This window comes from Mytilus edulis, chromosome 8 (genome assembly GCF_963676685.1).
Source record: "Mytilus edulis chromosome 8, xbMytEdul2.2, whole genome shotgun sequence".
In the NCBI taxonomy this organism is placed as follows: Eukaryota; Metazoa; Mollusca; class Bivalvia; order Mytilida; family Mytilidae; genus Mytilus; species Mytilus edulis.
In genome coordinates, this window is record NC_092351.1 from 90,167,560 (window position 1) to 90,187,250 (window position 19,691).

At 31.2% G+C, this 19,691-nt stretch overlaps 1 protein-coding gene across 1 annotated transcript in view; it reads right to left on the reverse strand.

The window, feature by feature from the left end:
• Positions 1-572: 572 nt before the first annotated feature.
• LOC139486610 (translation initiation factor eIF2B subunit epsilon-like) overlaps positions 573-19,691 on the reverse strand; it is a 31,747-nt gene continuing 12,628 nt past the window's right edge. The window contains exons 8-16 of the mRNA XM_071271533.1: positions 16,894-16,994; positions 15,884-16,029; positions 14,483-14,603; positions 10,967-11,164; positions 9,414-9,504; positions 6,855-6,969; positions 3,951-4,037; positions 2,205-2,363; positions 573-802 (exon numbers count right to left, since the gene is read on the reverse strand). Coding sequence (XP_071127634.1) covers positions 743-802; positions 2,205-2,363; positions 3,951-4,037; positions 6,855-6,969; positions 9,414-9,504; positions 10,967-11,164; positions 14,483-14,603; positions 15,884-16,029; positions 16,894-16,994 — 1,078 coding nt within the window. The 3' untranslated portion in view covers positions 573-742. The remainder of the gene's footprint in view (positions 803-2,204; positions 2,364-3,950; positions 4,038-6,854; positions 6,970-9,413; positions 9,505-10,966; positions 11,165-14,482; positions 14,604-15,883; positions 16,030-16,893; positions 16,995-19,691) is intronic.

Here is a 19,691-nt window from a genome sequence, read left to right on the forward strand (position 1 = left end):
TATTGTATATGCGTTATATTCTTGTCTTGACCTTCAATATAAGAAATTAGTATTTGGAGACTAATAAAAAATGTGTTGATGCAGAATTGTAGAAATTTTAAGTCAACAGACTCAACATGATTTGCAAAGCAGACAACAGACTTCAGAGAGGCCACTTTTGTATAACAATTGGCCACTCTTTTTCTTGTGAGATATAGACGTGGGGAAGCCTTTTTACAAAAGGTGCACTGTGGCACATGGCTCCAACAGATCATAAAGAGGCTGTCAGTCTTGAACTTCTCAACTGCTTGAGATACCCATATCAGACTGAAGGTTTACTAATTTCATAACGTGACCTGAGTATTATTAAAAGGTTAATGAAGAACTGTTATAGATAGAGCTACAATATTATATATCCTTGTTGACACAATTACAGTGACTTGATGGCTAGCGTAGCTCTCCTCCTTAGAATTGCAATTCATTCAAAATACTGACCGTTATGCAATTTGATTTATACAATCAAAATGTTCAACCAAACTGCTGTAGAAGAAGCCAATTTAATTATAGTGAGAAACCAAAGATGGAAGACAGTATTTCAATTTATAGATTTTATTTTCACATTTGCATTAAATATATTGTTCCATTTGAGGAAACCAGTACAATGTTCCATTAAAGGAGACCAGTACACTGTTCAATTTCAGGAAATCAGTACTTTGTTCCGTTTAAGGAGACCAGTACAAGCACAATTATCACAAGTTAACAGTTATTCGTCATCAGATGATTCTTCTTCTGCTTCCTGTAACCATTTTATAAGTGGCTCCACCTACACAAAACATAAATCATATATTTATTGACAAAGAAATCAAATAACATAGAATTGATACATGCAAAAAAAACACTTTTTTTCAATGAAGCACTCACAAATATTTTTCAACTTGACCACATTTTGTAAGTGTAGATACAGGTCAATAGTTTATATTTTAGTGGTTGTTTTTTGTTCGTGTCTGACACATTAGTTTTTTTTGTAAACTTTATTTATGGCTACTAGTTTTTTTTTTTAAATACAGGCCTTTTATAACAAACTATGCAGTATGGTTTGAGGCCACAGTTAATTTTGTAGTGCATTTCTTTTAGACAATAAATGAAAATTAAAAAAATCCCACCTGTGCTTTCTCAATAATATGTTTACAGTGTGTTGTACTATTGGTACAAATTATATCAAATTTATAGAAAACTCTTCTATGGACAATTTTATGTTAAGGGGGTCTTGAAATCTTTTTGACAGCTTCTGAAAAGCTAATTTTTCACCTTTCTTAGCTGGACCAAATCACTACTTAACTTTCAAATTCATGACCCAAATTTTTTGCAGTGTAATTCCATTCCCCTACTGGCTATTTAAATAGAGGCATAAAACATGAAGAAATAAACTTGATGGGGTTTAAAATAAATTGGCAAGTAACACACTGTCCACACAAGGGACTATATTTGTGGACAACGAAAATCAAAAGATGATAACTGTGTACTCAGACTGTATGGGTTTTTCTAATTGCTACATACTTTATAGTGATATATTATTACCTATACCTCATTATAACTGGTGAATAGCTGTCCCAGTAGTCTCATTAGTCAACATACCTCATCTCATTATCTTTATATAGAGATATTGTATTCGTTTATAAGCTGCCTCAGACAGAAATCAATCTTATGCAAGTTGATATGTTTAAGACTTTGAATGATTTTGGAATATTTATATACAAATTAAAAAAAATTTGGCCTGTTTTGTTGAGTTCTTTTATCAAGTCAATTTTTCTAACAGTTGCCTTCTTTGCATAGAGATTTTTCAATCAAAAAAACCCCCAACTGATGAATAAATATTTATTTGCTGAAGGTTGATATCTATCAGATGCACCTTATATTATAAGGCCAACTAAATCTCAACCTGGCTAAATGATATAATTATGTAAGTTATTCTTTCTGAGATATAGCAGATACTGCACATTGCATATCATATATCATATTGAATTTAAACAAGTAAGTAACTAGATCATTTTAGTCTACATAATACAAATAGAATTGAGAATGGAAAGGGGGAACGTGTCAAAGTGAAAATACCACAACCAAAGAGCAAATGTTAATAAACCTTTGACTACGTTGAGTACTGACTCTCTTAAATATTTTTTTCTGAAACCCCCAAGCTCATTTGTTACTAAATTCCTTACACTGACCTGTTTTCTTAACCTTTCCCTCTCAGGTACCTCCTCCCCTTGAGGTATAGACTTATGCCATCGAAACAATACTTGTTCCTCTAAAACATCCATGTCATACAACATGTGTAATATCTTGACTAGAACTGTGTTGATTCTTGGTTCTTGTAGACTAAACTCCTAAAACAATCATTTAACATGTGTACTGTAATCATTAGAATAGTAACTTTTTATAATACAACATGTGTTTATTGTTGGTTTGTAGACTTAACTCCTAAAATATTATTTGACATGTTTACTGTAATAATTAGAACTGTTACTTTTTATAATATAATATGTGTTTATTGTTGGTATGTAGACTTAATTCCTTAAACAATGTCAAATGTTTCTGCAAATGACTTATAAGTGTCAGCAACCCTGCTAAGGCAATCACAACAACCCAGGTGTACTGTAAGCTATTGCTTATTATACCCTATGCTATGTTGGTGGCAAGTAGGAAGTATAAATAAAAGTAACCGATAACTGACAACATGTCCAACGGTATGGCATACCCAGATAAATATAGTGCAACACATCACTAAGACTTGCTAAAAGAAATCATGAAAACTTCATGTATTCGAGGACATTTTTAATCAATCTTTTAAAAAAATGTCAAATACAATGTATATGAAAATGAATCTTTGTACTAAATACTTAAAAAGCTATGACCTGGAGTTTTAGAAAAATATGAAAGAAATGTGTAACAAATACCACATATCTCTATTTCGATATAAACATGAGAACAGTTGTAAGAAGTCATAAATATCTAATTTTGTGATTTTGACAAGACTAATACATTCTATATTTTGTTGAACAATTTAATAAAGTAAATATTTGCCAAGTTATTCCTACAATTATAATGAGGTTACAGTATTACAAAGGGGTTAAATTATAATGAAGTTACAGTATTACAAAAGGGTTAAATTATAATGAAGTTACAGTATTACAAAGGGGTTAAATTATAATGAAGTTACAGTATTACAAAAGGGTTAAATTATAATGAGGTTACAGTATTACAAAGGGGTTAAATTATAATAAAGTTACAGTATTACAAAAGGGTTAAATTATAATGAAGTTACAGTATTACAAAGGGGTTAAATTATAATGAAGTTACAGTATTACAAAAGGGTTAAATTATAATGAAGTTACAGTATTACAAAGGGGTTAAATTATATTGAAGTTACAGTATTACAAAAGGGTTAAATTATAATGAAGTTACAGTATTACAAAAGGGTTAAATTATAATGAGGTTACAGTATTACAAAGGGGTTAAATTATAATGAAGTTACAGTATTATAAAGGGGTTAAATTATAATGAAGTTACAGTATTACAAAGGGGTTAAATTATAATGAAGTTACAGTATTACAAAAGGGTTAAATTATAATGAAGTTACAGTATTACAAAAGGGTTAAATTATAATGAAGTTACAGTATTACAAAGGGGTTAAATTATAATGAAGTTACAGTATTACAAAAGGGTTAAATTATAATGAAGTTACAGTATTACAAAGGGGTTAAATTATAATGAAGTTACAGTATTACAAAAGGGTTAAATTATAATGAAGTTACAGTATTACAAAAGGGTTAAATTATAATGAAGTTACAGTGGGGTTATTTTACTACAATTTGCTATTTTGCAACGAGTTTAAATCTTTTTCCATGTGATCCATACAACATCAATAATATGATAATTTGTGTGTATGTATAACAATGCCTACATGTACATACCTCTAAGGCCATTAATCCATCCATTTGAGGCTCGGTGGAATTCGGCTTTATATAATTTTTTAAAAGTGGTAAATGTTTGGTTAAATTCTGAAACAAAATGAAAAGAAAAGTAACTGTGTTGAAATATTTGACACATTTATATCTACTTTTAAAAAGTCATACAAAAACATATTATCATACAGGTTCTCCATTCAATTTTATCTTAATAACAATATTGTGTATGCTCACTTTAATTTAACAGTGAAGACCTGCTCAGTTAGGAGATATTTTCTAAATGGTTATACAACTGGGTCAATATCGCTAGGCCTAAATGTGCCTCTACGGTAATTGAGGAACACAAAATTTGTGTAAACAAAAAATCTCTGTGTAGTAGAATTGTACATGTTTCTATTTTAAACAAGTGACTGATATTAACCATTTGTGTTGATTTTGGAAAGTAGAGGACCATAGAATAAATGTGTAACAACTAGGGAGTTTTTAAATGTTTTCAAAGTACATGTATTAAATTTTCATACAGTTTATCGGGCGAAAAAAAAGGGATATATTTACCACAAGGAGCCGCATCACAAAAATATTTTCATGGTATTCTAATTTCCTTAAAATGAATCTCACTTGGTACCCATAATTTAACCACATACATTAAAATGTCTCAACTCCGAAACGAGCCATCATACATAACCAAGTTTACAATATGGACTGAGCTACAGTAGAAAACATTACCATTTCCACCTATGGAAAATATATTGCGCATATTGTCCCAACTAACTACAATGAAACATGAGAAACCTCCAATCAAAGGGAGATAACTCAACAATTATTTGCATATCTTTGTAATGTTAGCAATTAAGTGGTTAATAATCTGGAGCTATTTTCTAATGGTTTGTTGACACTGTTACAAAAAAGTCCTTTGTGGGGACAGTGTATAACAACTTTTTTCATACACTTTACAAAGGAGTAGCTTCAGTAAGACCCCTTTTTGGCCCCAAAATATAGCAGTTTTTCAAAATTGTTAAAATGTAAACTTTTAGTTATTTATTGGACAGTAGAATGCTTCTGCTACATAAATATGGGCTGTTTTTGACAATACAATGCACATATATCGGGTACTAGCAGGGGCGGGTCCAGGTAAGGGCGTAATGGGCGTACGCCCCCCCCTTTAAAAAAAAAAAAAAAAACTATCGTTATAATCTGCTAGTATTGTATTGAATGATGGCAATTTATCATATTCATTAATTAAACACATACTCTGATTTCTTTTTATACGGATTCCCCAATTTGATGGGTCATCATCAACCGTAAAATTTGGTTTCTCGGAGTCTGGGGTGTTCGACTCTGCGATTAGTATCCATTGTTGTTGATGTGATAAAGAATTCGCAAAGATGTTGATGTCAAAAACAAAACTAAATGCTAAATTGTTGAAATTCAGGAGCTTCTGAGCTTCCCCATGGACCCTCAACCGTAATCACGCCTCTCGTTCATAAAATCCTGGCCTAGGTATTGAAATGTTAAGTTACTCCTTATACCCTTGAGTTTAGAATTTCTCGTTATTGGTCTACTGCTGTTAAGATCCATCCAATCATTTTAATATACCATAGACAATTAATGAAGAAAACTCGGCATAAAAAATGTCACACCCTGACACTTTAACTATAAAATATACATGCTCCAAGTCAGGAACCGTTACATTAGTGCAATTCTCTATTATTTTATGTTTTTAAGCCAAAAAAGGTCCAAAATTTTTTTTTATTCTACGCCCCCCGCTTTCAAATATCCTGGACACGCCCCTGACTAGCACCATTAAGTCATGCTAAATTACTGAAATCTTTAAAATTCTAGCATTTTAGTTACATATTAGACAGTTTTCGTGTGAAACGAAAGTGGCCACATTCGTGTTCATACTTAATATTGAAATGTAAGTTGTATTTTATGATAATACATAACATATATAAAGGTTGAGGATGAACACGGATGTGGCCACTTTCATTTTTGACAGAAATCATCTGAAAAGTGACATTTTTCAGCATATTTGGTAGATTTTTCATATTTGAGCTTGAATCGGGTTGTTTTTAATGACTATATCAGTTAAAATCTTTCACATAAATTAATTGATTCAAATGAAATAGACACTTCAGTATTTTTAAATGGGGGGTTTATCTTCATGATTTTGGCAATATTTTCTATAAACTATCTCGGAAATTTTGTCAAAACTTCAATGAATTTTGGTGAAATTTGGTTTTCATTTAGATGTCAGAATCACCCCCTTCTCCAATAGAAAAAAAGCGCATGTACACAATTGTCAGCCAAATGTGTGATATATTTTTAGAAAGGCAAAGGTAACAGCTTTTAGATGTGATAATTGTCTGCATCATTTATTGTCAGGATTAAGGGTAAATAAGCATTGATTTTAAGGATTTTTTTTAGAATTTTCATTGAAAATAAAGCCCAAAATCAAAATGGCCGCCATTTCCATAGTAACAAAGCCCAAAATCAATTTCTAAAGTGTTATTTGTTAATTATATTAGTTATGTAGTATGTGTACAAAGAATGGTAAAAATCTGTGACATAGGTGTGAACACTAATTTTGGTCCTTTATACAGAGAATGGCTCTTAAAAAGTGGTCAAAATCTTTCGTAAGATAAACTTAAAATTTGAGGCCAAAATCGGTCCTTACCGGACCTACTCCTTTACTTCTTTATATTTAATGCATGAAATATTAAGTAAAGGGAATATTACATGTTAAAAACTTTGATGCTAGCCAATGATGGAATGACAGACATGGGTAAAACAATATTGCCCCTACCACTTTTTTGTGGGGCCATAAAAATCAAAAAGACATATATCCCACCCAAACAGAATAATTTGGGTGGAGTGTTTTGAGGAACTTTCATTGTGCTTCAGTCTCACCTTTTTAATATCAACTACCAATTTCTGTCCATCTGTGTTTTGTCTGAGTGGAAGATCGACCAAGGACTTGAGAACCATACCGTGAAGATCTTTGATAGCTATATTATAGGCATGCCTAAAACGACAATCAATGACGGTTATGTGTCCAAAATAAAAGTGTATATATAAACTACTAAATGTATTAGAAAAATTCGTAAGGGTTCCACGGAACCCAGTGTCTCGCCTACTTTTGCTGTTAATCGCAGACTCAACAAAAACGAGGAAAAACATCAATAAAAATTTCCCTCTCGATATTGTCTTTTGATTGAAAGAAGCTTCCAAGTTTGGTAAAAAAATCCAGAATAGTTTATGAATCTAATAAATGTTTTATAAACTTTAACTGCAGACTGTATGTAATGTTAACTGGAAGAAAAACTAAGTCCATTTATAAGTAAAATACGGAAAAAGTGAATTTTTTTTCACAAAATTTACTTCTGAATAATATCTTATGATCAGAAACAAGCTTTTGTCTAAGTTTGGTAGAAATCCAGGATAGTTTAAGAACATTATAAAAATTTTAAAAACTTAAACCACAGAGTTAATGTTTTGTTTCTGGCAAAAAAACTAAGTCCATTTATAACTTCAATATAAGTAAAATACGGAAAAGTGGAAATTTATTTTCACAAAATTTTCTTCTTGATACTATCTTATGATCATAAACAAGCTTCTGTCCAAGTTTGGTACAAATCAAGGATAGTTTATGAAAGTTATTAAAATTTAAAAAACTTTAACCACAGAGTGAATGTAATGTTTCCTCGCAGAAAAACTAAGTCCATTTATAAGTAAAATATGGAAAAGTGGAAATTTATTTTTACAAAATTTTCTTCTTGATACTATCTTATGATCATAAACAAGCTTCTGTCCAAGTTTGGTACAAATCAAGGATAGTTTATGAAAGTTATTAAAATTTAAAAAACTTTAACCACAGAGTGAATGTTATGTTTCCTCGCAGAAAAACTAAGTCCATTTATAAGTAAAATACGGAAAAAATGAAATTTTATTTTTACAAAATTTACTTCTGGATACTTTCTTATGATCAAAAACAAGCTTCTGTCCAAGTTTGGTAGAAATTCAGTATAGTTTAAGAAAGTTATTAAAATTTCAAAAACTTTAACCACAGAGTGAATATTTGTGGACGCCGCCGCCGCTGACGACGACAGAATGTAGGATCGCTTAGTCTCGCTTTTTCGACTAAAGTCGAAGGCTCGACAAAAATCATATATAAAATAAACTCATCAATATTAGGCAGACTATAAAAAACTTGTTTCACAAACCACTTTACCAAGGTTGATGGTGCATCTTTTTCATGTATGGTTATACATGTAGCAGAAATGTTCACTTATTTCAAGGAAAAACATCATCAATGGAAATAAAATCTCCAATGAAATGTTTACCAACAAAAAAATATTACTTTAATCATCAATGGAAATAAAATCTCCAATGAAATGTTTACCAACAAATAAAATATTACTTTAATCATCAATGGAAATAAAACCTCCAATGAAATGTTTACCAACAAAAAAATATTACTTTAATCACTGAAACACACAATTTAATTAAATTTAGAGACAAATACTTGAAACTAATAATAGTCAATGAAAATTGATGTTTCTACCTTTTCATTCACCTACAAATGTTTACATTGTTTCCAATGTGTTACGTTATGTTATTATCAATTATGAATATATTGTCTTGCAATCCTTTAGTACTTAGTCTTAATTGGTGTCTTCAACTGGAAATAGGTAAACAATTGCTAATGTTAACTTGATGTCATAAGGTTTTATTTTATAACTGCATAAGATGAGACAATCCATCTTATGGTGGCTCGGGACTATTCGACTGCGCATAATTTCACGCATGAATTACAAAAGTATTTGTCGTAAATTCGATATATTTTTTAAAAATATTTTGATTGATTAGAAATGTTAAATCATTGTAGTTATGTGACTAATAGAATATTTTCGTTATTATCCGTATTTTTTAAAGGGTCAAAATGACATTTCACCCATTTTCCCGGCACAATTTACGTTTTAAGGCAAAATAATTTTTTTTCCTTATCGGTGACCTATGTTTTTTATTCGCTCATTCTTTGAATCGATAGTTCAGCTTTTTATATAACAGTTTTGGACCAAGTGTCATAGAACGTTTTTTTGATATTCCAATAAAAATATGTCAATACCTCTATTTTCTCTATCATTTCATTGAAAAGAGGTCCCTTTTACATACCGGTTGAAAAGTAAAATTTTGAGCTTAAATGGTCTGCGACCCCCTATTTTTTTTTCGACCAATTTGATTCACTTTCTGTAAAGAATAAGATAACAAAAAATACGGCACTTCTGATAGAAACTTCGAATAGGCCCGAGCCACCTTAACACAAACCCATTGTTTTTCATGTCTTTGCTCCAATTTATTATTACTGTTTATTGATTGTGTGTTGTTGTTTATATTGTCTTTGACTTTGTTTTATTTGATCTTAATTATTTTTACATTTGTTGAGCCCTTTTTGTTTGAAAGACTTACTTTAGAGAATTAATTTCCAGAATCATGTTTTCATTGCTAATGTTTTCTTCCTCTGATCTTCTCAGTTGATCTATCATTTCTGTATAAAACACTACAAGGCACAAAATTAAACAAAATATACTGTGAAAGTACTTTTATTCGTGGGTATCAATTTTCGTGGTTTGAGCAATATTTACATGTTCGTGGGTTTTTAAATTCGTGGATTTTAGTTTTCTAAAAAAAAAAAAAATATTGAAAAATTAAAGCTTTTAGAAAGAAGGTTACAAATAGTCTGGATTGAGGGTAATTGCAAAGTAAACATAGACCCGTGTAAATCGTAGTGATAACACTAATTAACCCATGGTAAAGTGAGACCATCAAAGGTGTTAATTAGGCCATAAACATGTCACCTAAAGAAAACAGTAACATAAACAAATGCTATAAACGTATCTTGAGTTGTCAAATAATTCTTACCAAAATCAAGCCCAGCATGAAATTATTATTTCCCATATGTACGAGAATTATGAGAATTAAAATGAACACTTTATCATACTAGCATATCAATACCGGAAATCTGACTTTCATCGATCAAAAATATTTTTTATGAGAATTAAAAGATCAAAAGTTGTACAATTTAGGTTATAAAAGATTAAATGGGTATAATCCTGCATGCAATTGTAGTTCTGTGACTGCTATTAAAGTATTCTTAGATTTTGCGTTATTTAATATATTATCTAGATCATATCAGTAGTCGAACCTACCGATGGGGATCTTTCCAAGTCTCGTTTTTGGACAATGGTTGTTTTATTTCGTTGGACACTTAAATTCGTGGATAGAGTCATCCACGAAAACCACGAAAATTGGTACCCCACGAATAAAAGTACTTTCACAGTAGTTTGTTTTAAAAATATGTTAAAGGTATCGAGGTCTGTTTTTTAAATTTCAAAACCTTTATTTGAAATTAGATATGTAGAATTTGTCTTTTTATTTGTATTTCAGAGATCAATTCTCTTACTTATGGTGAAATATCAAGATTGATTTTCCCCTATTAGTCTTTGTTAAATTTGCACTTCTAAAAAAAATGTGCAGAATTTATCTTTGTAACAAATAAAAAATGAAATACTTGGCATGAGTAAAGTGTTAACCTGTCCATTACTACAGAAAACAATTCACATAACATTCATTGCATTTAAGAAAAAACATCACTGGAAGTTAACCACTCAAATGTTCACCTCTTTTTTACCTGTGTTCAAGCTTAATTCACAATGAAACCTCACGTTTCCAAATATTCTATAGAAAATCCTAATAAAAAAAAAAATGGTGATTTGAAATACCCAAGATATATGTTTATGACCCAGAAATATTTTACTGCAATGAAATGTAGGATTAATTACCCACAACTGTCAAACTGAAGGGAATATATTTTTCTACCTATTTTCGTATCCAACTGGATGTTACGTACTATGATTTGGTGGTTTTACACCTTAACAGGAGACCAGTGTATCAAACTATTTACTACAAAAACCAGTCTATTGTTTTACTGTAACAGGAAACCAGTCCGTTATATAACTTACTAGAAATTTCATCCTGCATCTCCTCTTCCTCATCAGAGAATTCATCACTCTTATGTGAATCTACACTACTTATATCATCATCTGAATGAAGTGTAAGGCCCCATATGTCCTGTCTAAGTTCTTCATCTTCTTCATCGCTATCACAAGGGGCCCTATATTCATAGGCTTTACTCTTGGCACCGTAGTCTGGAGAAGATTCTGAAAACAAACTTTAATTTAGTTAATGGTTTTCTTTTGTCAGAATCTTATGGTTTTTTTTTGTCTTTTGCAGTGATCACCCCTGGCTTTTGATGGCGTTCTTGGTGCTTAGTCTGTAGTTTTCTTTGTTGTGTATTATATATACACTGTTGTTTGTTTTATGGTCTTTTTTACTTTTTGCCTTGGTCTTTATTTTTCGACTCATGAGTTTAAAAGTCCTTTTTGTATCTTTTGACTGTCTTTTAAAAATCTTTGATATTCAGAGCTCATTTATTCAATGCTTTCCAAGTTGTACAAAATAAAACATTTTAATTATTGCTGTCTATTGTCTTTAAATTCAGGAAAAACTGTGTTGACATATAGTTTTCCAGGTTGTTTATTTAAAGGAGTAGGTCCGGTAAGGACCGATTTTGGCCTCAAATTTCAGGTTCATCTAACGAAAGTTTTTGGACACTTTTTAAACACTTAAGTGTCTACTTCAATTGATTCGATTAGTTTATGTAAAAGATTTTAACTGATTTAGTCATAAACAAGAATGTGTCCACAGTACACGGATGCCCCACTCGCACTATCATTTTCTATGTTTAAAGGACTGTGAAATTGGAATAAATTCTCTAATTTGGCATTAAAATTAGAATGATCTTATCAAAGGGAACATGTATACTAAGTTTCAAGTTGATTGGACTTCTACTTTATCAAAAACTACCTTGACCAAAAACTTTAACCTGAAATTTGCACTATCATTTTCTATGTTCAGTGAACCGTAAAATTGGGGTCAAAACTCTAATTTGGCATTTAAATTAGAAAGATCATATCATAGGGCACATGTATACTAAGTTTCAAGTTGATTGGACTTCAACTTCATCAAAAACTACCTTGACCAAAAACTTTAACCTGAAGCCAAAAACTTTAACCTGAAATTTGCACTATCATTTTCTATGTTCAGTGAACCGTAAAATTAGGGTCAAAACTCTAATTTGGCATTTAAATTAGAAAGATCATATCATAGGGCACATGTATACTAAGTTTCAAGTTGATTGGACTTCAACTTCATCAAAAACTACCTTGACCAAAAACTTTAACCTGAAGCCAAAAACTTTAACCTGAAATTTGCACTATCATTTTCTATGTTCAGTGAACCGTAAAATTGGGGTCAAAACTCTAATTTGGCATTTAAATTAGAAAGATCATATCATAGGGCACATGTATACTAAGTTTCAAGTTGATTGGACTTCAACTTCATCAAAAACTACCTTGACCAAAAACTTTAACCTGAAGCGGGACAGATGGACGGACAGACGGACGGACGGACGGACGAACGGACGCACAGACCAGAAAACATAATGCCCCTCTACTATCGTAGGTGGGGCATAAAAACGCTTTGATTAAAGCTTAAATACGAAAAATCTATAAAATATGCCAAAAAACGTCACTTTTCCGGTGGTTTTTGTCAAAAATGAAAGTGGCCGCATCCGTGTTCATCCTCAACCTTTATATATATTTTGTATTATCATCAAATACAACTTCCATTTCAATATTATGAATGAACACGAATGCGGCCACTTTCATTTTAGACAGAAACCGTCTAAAAATTAACCAAAATGCTAAAATTTTGAAGATTTCAGTAATTTAGCTTGACTTAATGATGCTAGTACGCGATATGTGTGCATTGCATTGTCAAAAACAGCCCATATTTATGTAGCCGAAGCATTATACTTTCCAAAATATAGCTTAAAGATTGCATTTTCACAATTTTGTAAAACTGCTATATTTTGGGGCCAAAAAGGGGTCTTACTGAACCTACTCCTTTCATACAACACATTTCCTTATATTCATATTAAAAAATTAAAGGTATAAATAAACCAAATTTAAACAAGAATGTGTCCAAAGTACACGGATGCCCCACTCACACTATCATTTTCCTTGTTCAATGGACCATGAAATTGGATAAAAAATATAATTAGGCATTAAAATTAGAAAGATAATATCATAGGGAACATGTGTACTAAGTATCAAGTTGATTGGACTTCAACTTCATCAAAAACTACCTTGACCAAAAACTTTAACCTGAAACATGCACTTTCATTTTCTATGTTCAGTGGACCCTGAAATTGGGGTCAAAAGTTTAATTTGGCTTTAAAATTAGAAAGATCATATCATAAGGAACATGTGTACTAAGTTTCAAGTTGATTGGACTTCAACTTCATCAAAAACTACCTTGACCAAAAACTTTAACCTGAAACATGCACTTTCATTTTCTATGTTCAGTGGACCCTGAAATTGGGGTCAAAAGTTTAATTTGGCTTTAAAATTAGAAAGATCATATCATAAGGAACATGTGTACTAAGTTTCAAGTTGATTGGACTTCAACTTCATCAAAAACTACCTTGACCAAAAACTTTAACCTGAAACATGCACTTTCATTTTCTATGTTCAGTGGACCCTGAAATTGGGGTCAAAAGTTTAATTTGGCTTTAAAATTAGAAAGATCATATCATAAGGAACATGTGTACTAAGTTTCAAGTTGATTGGACTTCAACTTCATCAAAAACTACCTTGACCAAAAACTTTAACCTGAAAAACTTTAACCTGAAACATGCACTTTCATTTTCTATGTTCAGTGGACCGTGAAATTGGGGTCAAAAGTTTAATTTGGCTTTAAAATTAGAAAGATCATATCATAAGGAACATGTGTACTAAGTTTCAAGTTGATTGGACTTCAACTTCATCAAAAACTACCTTGACCAAAAACTTTAACCTGAAAAACTTTAACCTGAAACATGCACTTTCATTTTCTATGTTCAGTGGACCGTGAAATTGGGGTCAAAAGTTTAATTTGGCTTTAAAATTAGAAAGATCATATCATAAGGAACATGTGTACTAAGTTTCAAGTTGATTGGACTTCAACTTCATCAAAAACTACCTTGACCAAAAACTTTAACCTGAAGCGGGACAGACGGACGAACGAACAGACGAACGAACGAACGAACAGACGGACGGACGGACGAACGAACGGACGCACAGACCAGAAAACATAATGCCCCTCTACTATCGTAGGTGGGGCATAATAAAAATAGCAATAAAATTATATAAATGAAAAGTGCTCCCTACGCAGCCTGAAAATTCAGAAACTTTTGCATTGAAATGATCATAGCATGTAATATTTTTCGGTTGCATTTCAATTGAATTAACTTTTCGGTAATTGATAATGTAGTATGAATAACAATCAGTGACCCTTTGTGCAAATTAAAACACAAAAACAGGGCTGAATTGACCTGTTTTACAAAGTATTTTGTAGTCAAGGTCATATATATATACCTGTGACCTGTTGACCTTGATCAGCCTCAGGAAGGTCATCACCAAAATCATCATCATCGTCCACAGGATGTGACTGTAACATACAACCTTGCGGCAGTCGTACTCCTGGACCAACTTTTACCTACAGTACATAAAAAGCAAGTTCAATTATATATACCGGTACACATAATAAACAAGTGAAATTGTGAGCTATTGCTTACTGATGATCCCCTACCGAAATATTTCCGTAAACAGAAAGTTGTTGAGTAGTTTAGATTCTGAAAACGCATCAAACGTTATAACTGACTTATATAAACACTGAAACCAAATTTCAAAACTCCTTGTTTGTAGTTCCTGAGAAAAATGTGACGAAAATTTTCAACTTGGCTATCATGTGCAAATGATACAATTGTTTGGTAAACAGGAAGTTGTTGAGTGATGAATTTGAAAACACATCACACTGTAAAGCTAACTTATATAAACCCTGAAACTAAATTTCAGAAATCCTTGTATTGTAGTTCCTGAGAAAAATGTGACGAAAATATTCATGACGGACAGACAGATGGCAGATGGTACGATGGACTGACAGAGGTAAAAGAATATACCCCCACTTTTTTAAAGCAGGGGTATAATAAAGCAGGGGTATAATTAGTTAGCTGTTTAATATTGAATTCTCATATTGAGCTCTTTCTTATTTCAATTGCAACTTCAGCTGTACTTTTAACAAGGATGATGATCAAAATGGACACTTGTGTTAATGTTGCTCGTTAGAAAATAAAATCAAATCTTTTTTTGTATGCTTATATTCATCTGTTCATATTTTTTTTTATCTTGAAACCGTTGATTGTCTTTAATGTTTTGCATTAATAAAATCAAAATGGCATACTTTCAAAGGTGTATTATAGATCCTCTTTGAAGTACAAAAGTTTTAAAGGAATTAAGGATATACCATAATAAATGTCAGAGTTTTTAGATACATCCCACATTTCCTTATTTAAGGATCTATTTGAGTCTATCTGATAGTAAGTATTATGCGTGATTCCTATCTGATTTTGATTTGAATATATTTCCCAATATATGTTTTTGACCCACAGAAATAGATTAGCTGTGTCAGATTGGCACAACTTTCATGAAGTTTTGGTTTTCAATGCTATTACAATTTGATATTCATAAGTTTTTTTTCAGTTGTTTTGATTTGGGCACCACACATGCCTTTTGTGTATACAACACTGGTTGATGCAATGACTGCTGGTAGATGTTTCCATGGTATCACCAGTTAGGAAATCAGTGCTTCTTAACTAGTATGAAATATCATTGATGCTGTAATTTCTGTAAATTTATTGTTCTAAGATGGTAAAATTATTTGAAACACTAAGTTGTTTTTTTTTAACTCTATTGTACATAATAACATTATAGACTTACATCCCAAGCAATGACTGATCCCGGGTTAACTGTAACACCATCGTATACAGTAACGTTATCACAGATGACAGAAGTTTCTATAACACAGTTATCTTCTATTGTAACATCATCCCAGATATAAGATCCTGTTATCTTTACATTCTCACCTGTCAAATATACATAAAAAAGTAAAATGTCTGATTCATGCAATTGGTTTCCTTATGTAGGTGTTATTATATTTTGTAATTTTTCTGAACACCTAACTAACTGCTTTTAATGTTCTACATTTGGTTCTATCATACATTATAAATGATAACAAACTTACCTTTTTTAAAATTATTGTCTAGAACTGATTACAAAATTAACTATTTCACAATTGTTGCCTAGAACTGTTTACAAACTTACCTATTTCACAATTGTTGCCTAAAGCTGATTACAAACTTACCTATTTTAAAGTTATTGCCTAGAACTGATTACAAACTTACCTGGTTTACAATTGTCTATAACAGATTACAAACTTACGTATTTTACAATTGTTGCCAAGAACTGATTACAAACTTAACTATTTCATAATTATTGCCTACAGCTGATTACAAACACATATTTTACAATTGTTGCCTATAAAAGATAACAAAATTACCCATTTTACAATTGTTGCCTAGAACTGATTTTTAAACTTACCTATTTTACAATTATTGCCTATAACTGATTACAAACTTATTATTTTACAATTATTGCCTAGAACTGATTAAAAACTTAACTATTTTACAATTATTGAATAGACTATGATGCTCACACATTTTACAATTGTTGCCTATAATGGACTGAGATATAACTGATCACAAACTTATCTATATTACAATTATTGCCTATAACTAATTACAAACTTATCTTTTTTACATGGCAATAATACTACATCTTCTTTTTTATACTTACCTATTTTACAATTATTGCCTATAATGGACTGAGATATAACGGATTACAAACTAACGTATTTTACAATTATTGCCTATAACTGATTAAGAACTTACCAATTTTACAATTATTGCCTATAACTGACTGAGATATAACTGTATTACAGCCAATAGATGATCCACTGCCTACCACTACGTTTTCTTCCAAAATACATCCTCTGTAATTTATAAATATATATCTTAGGATTATTGGTCAATCATTGGTATGTTAAAATTTTTACTGTAATTGTCTTTCTTTCATAATCTATTTAACTTTGTAAAGTGTTAAAATACCTTTTAGAATAAGATTACAAAACAAACAGAAAGTCCAACTATCAATGCAGTTTTGAATGAGAGAATTCTCCTCAAAATGCATATGCCTTTCTATCCAAAGGTGGCGTTAGAACATTAAAGACACTTTTATATTTATTATAGGACTGTTAATAAACAGCACTATAAAACAATTTATAAACACCCATTTAACTCATAAAGTAGTTAGAGCTTTTCCAGAATTAATTGTATGGGTTGGGGGAGGGGGGAAGGAAGGCACTTTTTATTAAAGGGGTACTAGCTACGAGATATATAAAAAATTTAAAGTTTGATTTTTTTATTCAATCAATAATGAAAGTGAAATAGTGAAATAAAAATTCGCTTTTTGCAGCCAAAAAGGTTCAATTTTGTCAAATTACGCTAAGAAACATTGATAATTTGTTAATTCACTTGCAAGTGAATGAGACAACCTCTTTAAATCCGTATTCATGTGAACTTCAATTTAACCTCTAGCTAGAGATTGACAACACGTGCATTGTACGTGTACTGGTTATTTAAAGAAAAAAGAATGTCAACAATGAAAGTGAAACTAAGGTAAATCATTTGATTACTAATTCGATGCACACAAAATCATCGGTTAAAAGCAATGAGAAACATCTATTTTTAATCTATAAAATAAAATCAAACAGACCTATAAAAATCCAATTGCACGTGTTGGTTTAATCTATTCATATCTTTATTTATGTTTACATAGCTTATATGGTCATCTGAGGTCAAATCGATAGTTAATTAGATGGCGTCTGGACTAAAATACACACGAAACGAACCTATATATTATGTACCCCATGCTCTGTAAACTGTTTATTTTAGACTTTTGATAGTTTGGATAAATGTTTTACATTGTTATAAATCAAATATGAGAATTTGAGTCAGATCGATGACCATGAATTTGACAGCTAGTGCCCCTTTAAGGTAACACGATACCGAATGACGTTACGCCACGAGTTATCGTTCCTGACGTTATCGAATAACGTTCACACATAATGTCATTCAAGTCGATGCATCAGGTTTTGCAATCACAAACTGATAAAATTATAAAAAAAATATTGGGTATTTATGTGACATTTTTTATGGTAACTTTTTCTGGATACTTGATGGAGTAAAGGAAAATAGTTCCGGAACGGAAACGATTACTGTACGGAGTTTGACTAATGTCCTGACAACCTGACAATGTCCTGACAGAAATGAAAATGTTAAATAATTTTTTTATTATTGAAGGATTAACTTGAAATTTGGAACCAAGCAAGATGAGAACTTATATTTAATAAATAAAAGGGAATAATGAAAAAACATGATATAAGAGTTAGAAAACTTGCCCTGACCAAATTGATTTTGAAACTTCTTATGTCCTGACAGCTATGAACCAGCGTTTTTTTTTTTTATTATTTACTAGATAGACTTCAAATTCAATACCATGGCAGATTAAAACATTTAATGCAATAATACAAGAAAAGAAAAAAAAAACTTGACCTGACCATCTACATCTTTCCCGTGACTAATGTCCTGACCGATGTAAATTGTTTATAACTTTCTTTTCTTTGAAGGATCGACTTCAAATCTGATGTCAAGGAAGATTCTGACATAAAATATAGAGATATAAGAAAGGGATCATTTGAAAAATAATAATTAAAGAGTAAGAAAACTTGACCTTACCAACATCGACTCTGCCCTGACTTATGGCCTGACCGATGAAGAAAATGTTAATAATTTTTTTTATACTTCCCATTGTTAATTTTTAAAAATGCATTACTTTACTTTTAAATATTCTGTTTCTTTAAAATTAAAGCATCTGAACGATTTATCTACATATAATAGACAGAGTTTTATCACAGGTCTTTATTCTTGGTATATGTCTGCAATAGACACCTTTTCATGATGAACGCCGTATTCCCATGAAATTTTGTTTTGAAAGTAGAAATCTAATCTATAGAAACTTAGGATGATGTTTAAAAAAACACAGGGAATGGTTGGTACATCTTTTAATTTGTGTTAAAATGGTCGTCAAAAACACCGCTCGGGCAAAATGGAAAAAAAAGAAATTTATCTGGATGAGAATACGGATAGAATTTAGGCGATAATGCACTATACAATCAGTCTTTGCAACTCATACAAAAATAGTTTGTTTGTATGGAATGTTAAGAAAATGGTTTACTTGGTTATTTTGCCGAATATCTTTCTCTATGTCCCAGTATAAAAAGTCTCTGAAACTCATTGTTCTGTACATAGTAAATCCGATATAGTTTCGGAAATTTTTGAAAATAAAGTGCTAGATTTGTAATCCTATAGACCAAGTCTACACGGGATAAACAGCAACATCGGAATGAAGCCTGAAAAAGTTAACGTAGGCTGAGAAATACATGGGAACTTGATTCGGCAAAAATAAAATGAAAAAAGCAGGTCCTGTTACAGTCTGATTAAAGCCATCCCCAATATGTCACTTGCGCCTATAAACGCAAGTTGATAGTCGGGACTGGCTATAGTCAGACTGGTTTCTTTACAAATTTTTTCTCTCCAAATTTACAATCAAACGACTGACTAATTATTAT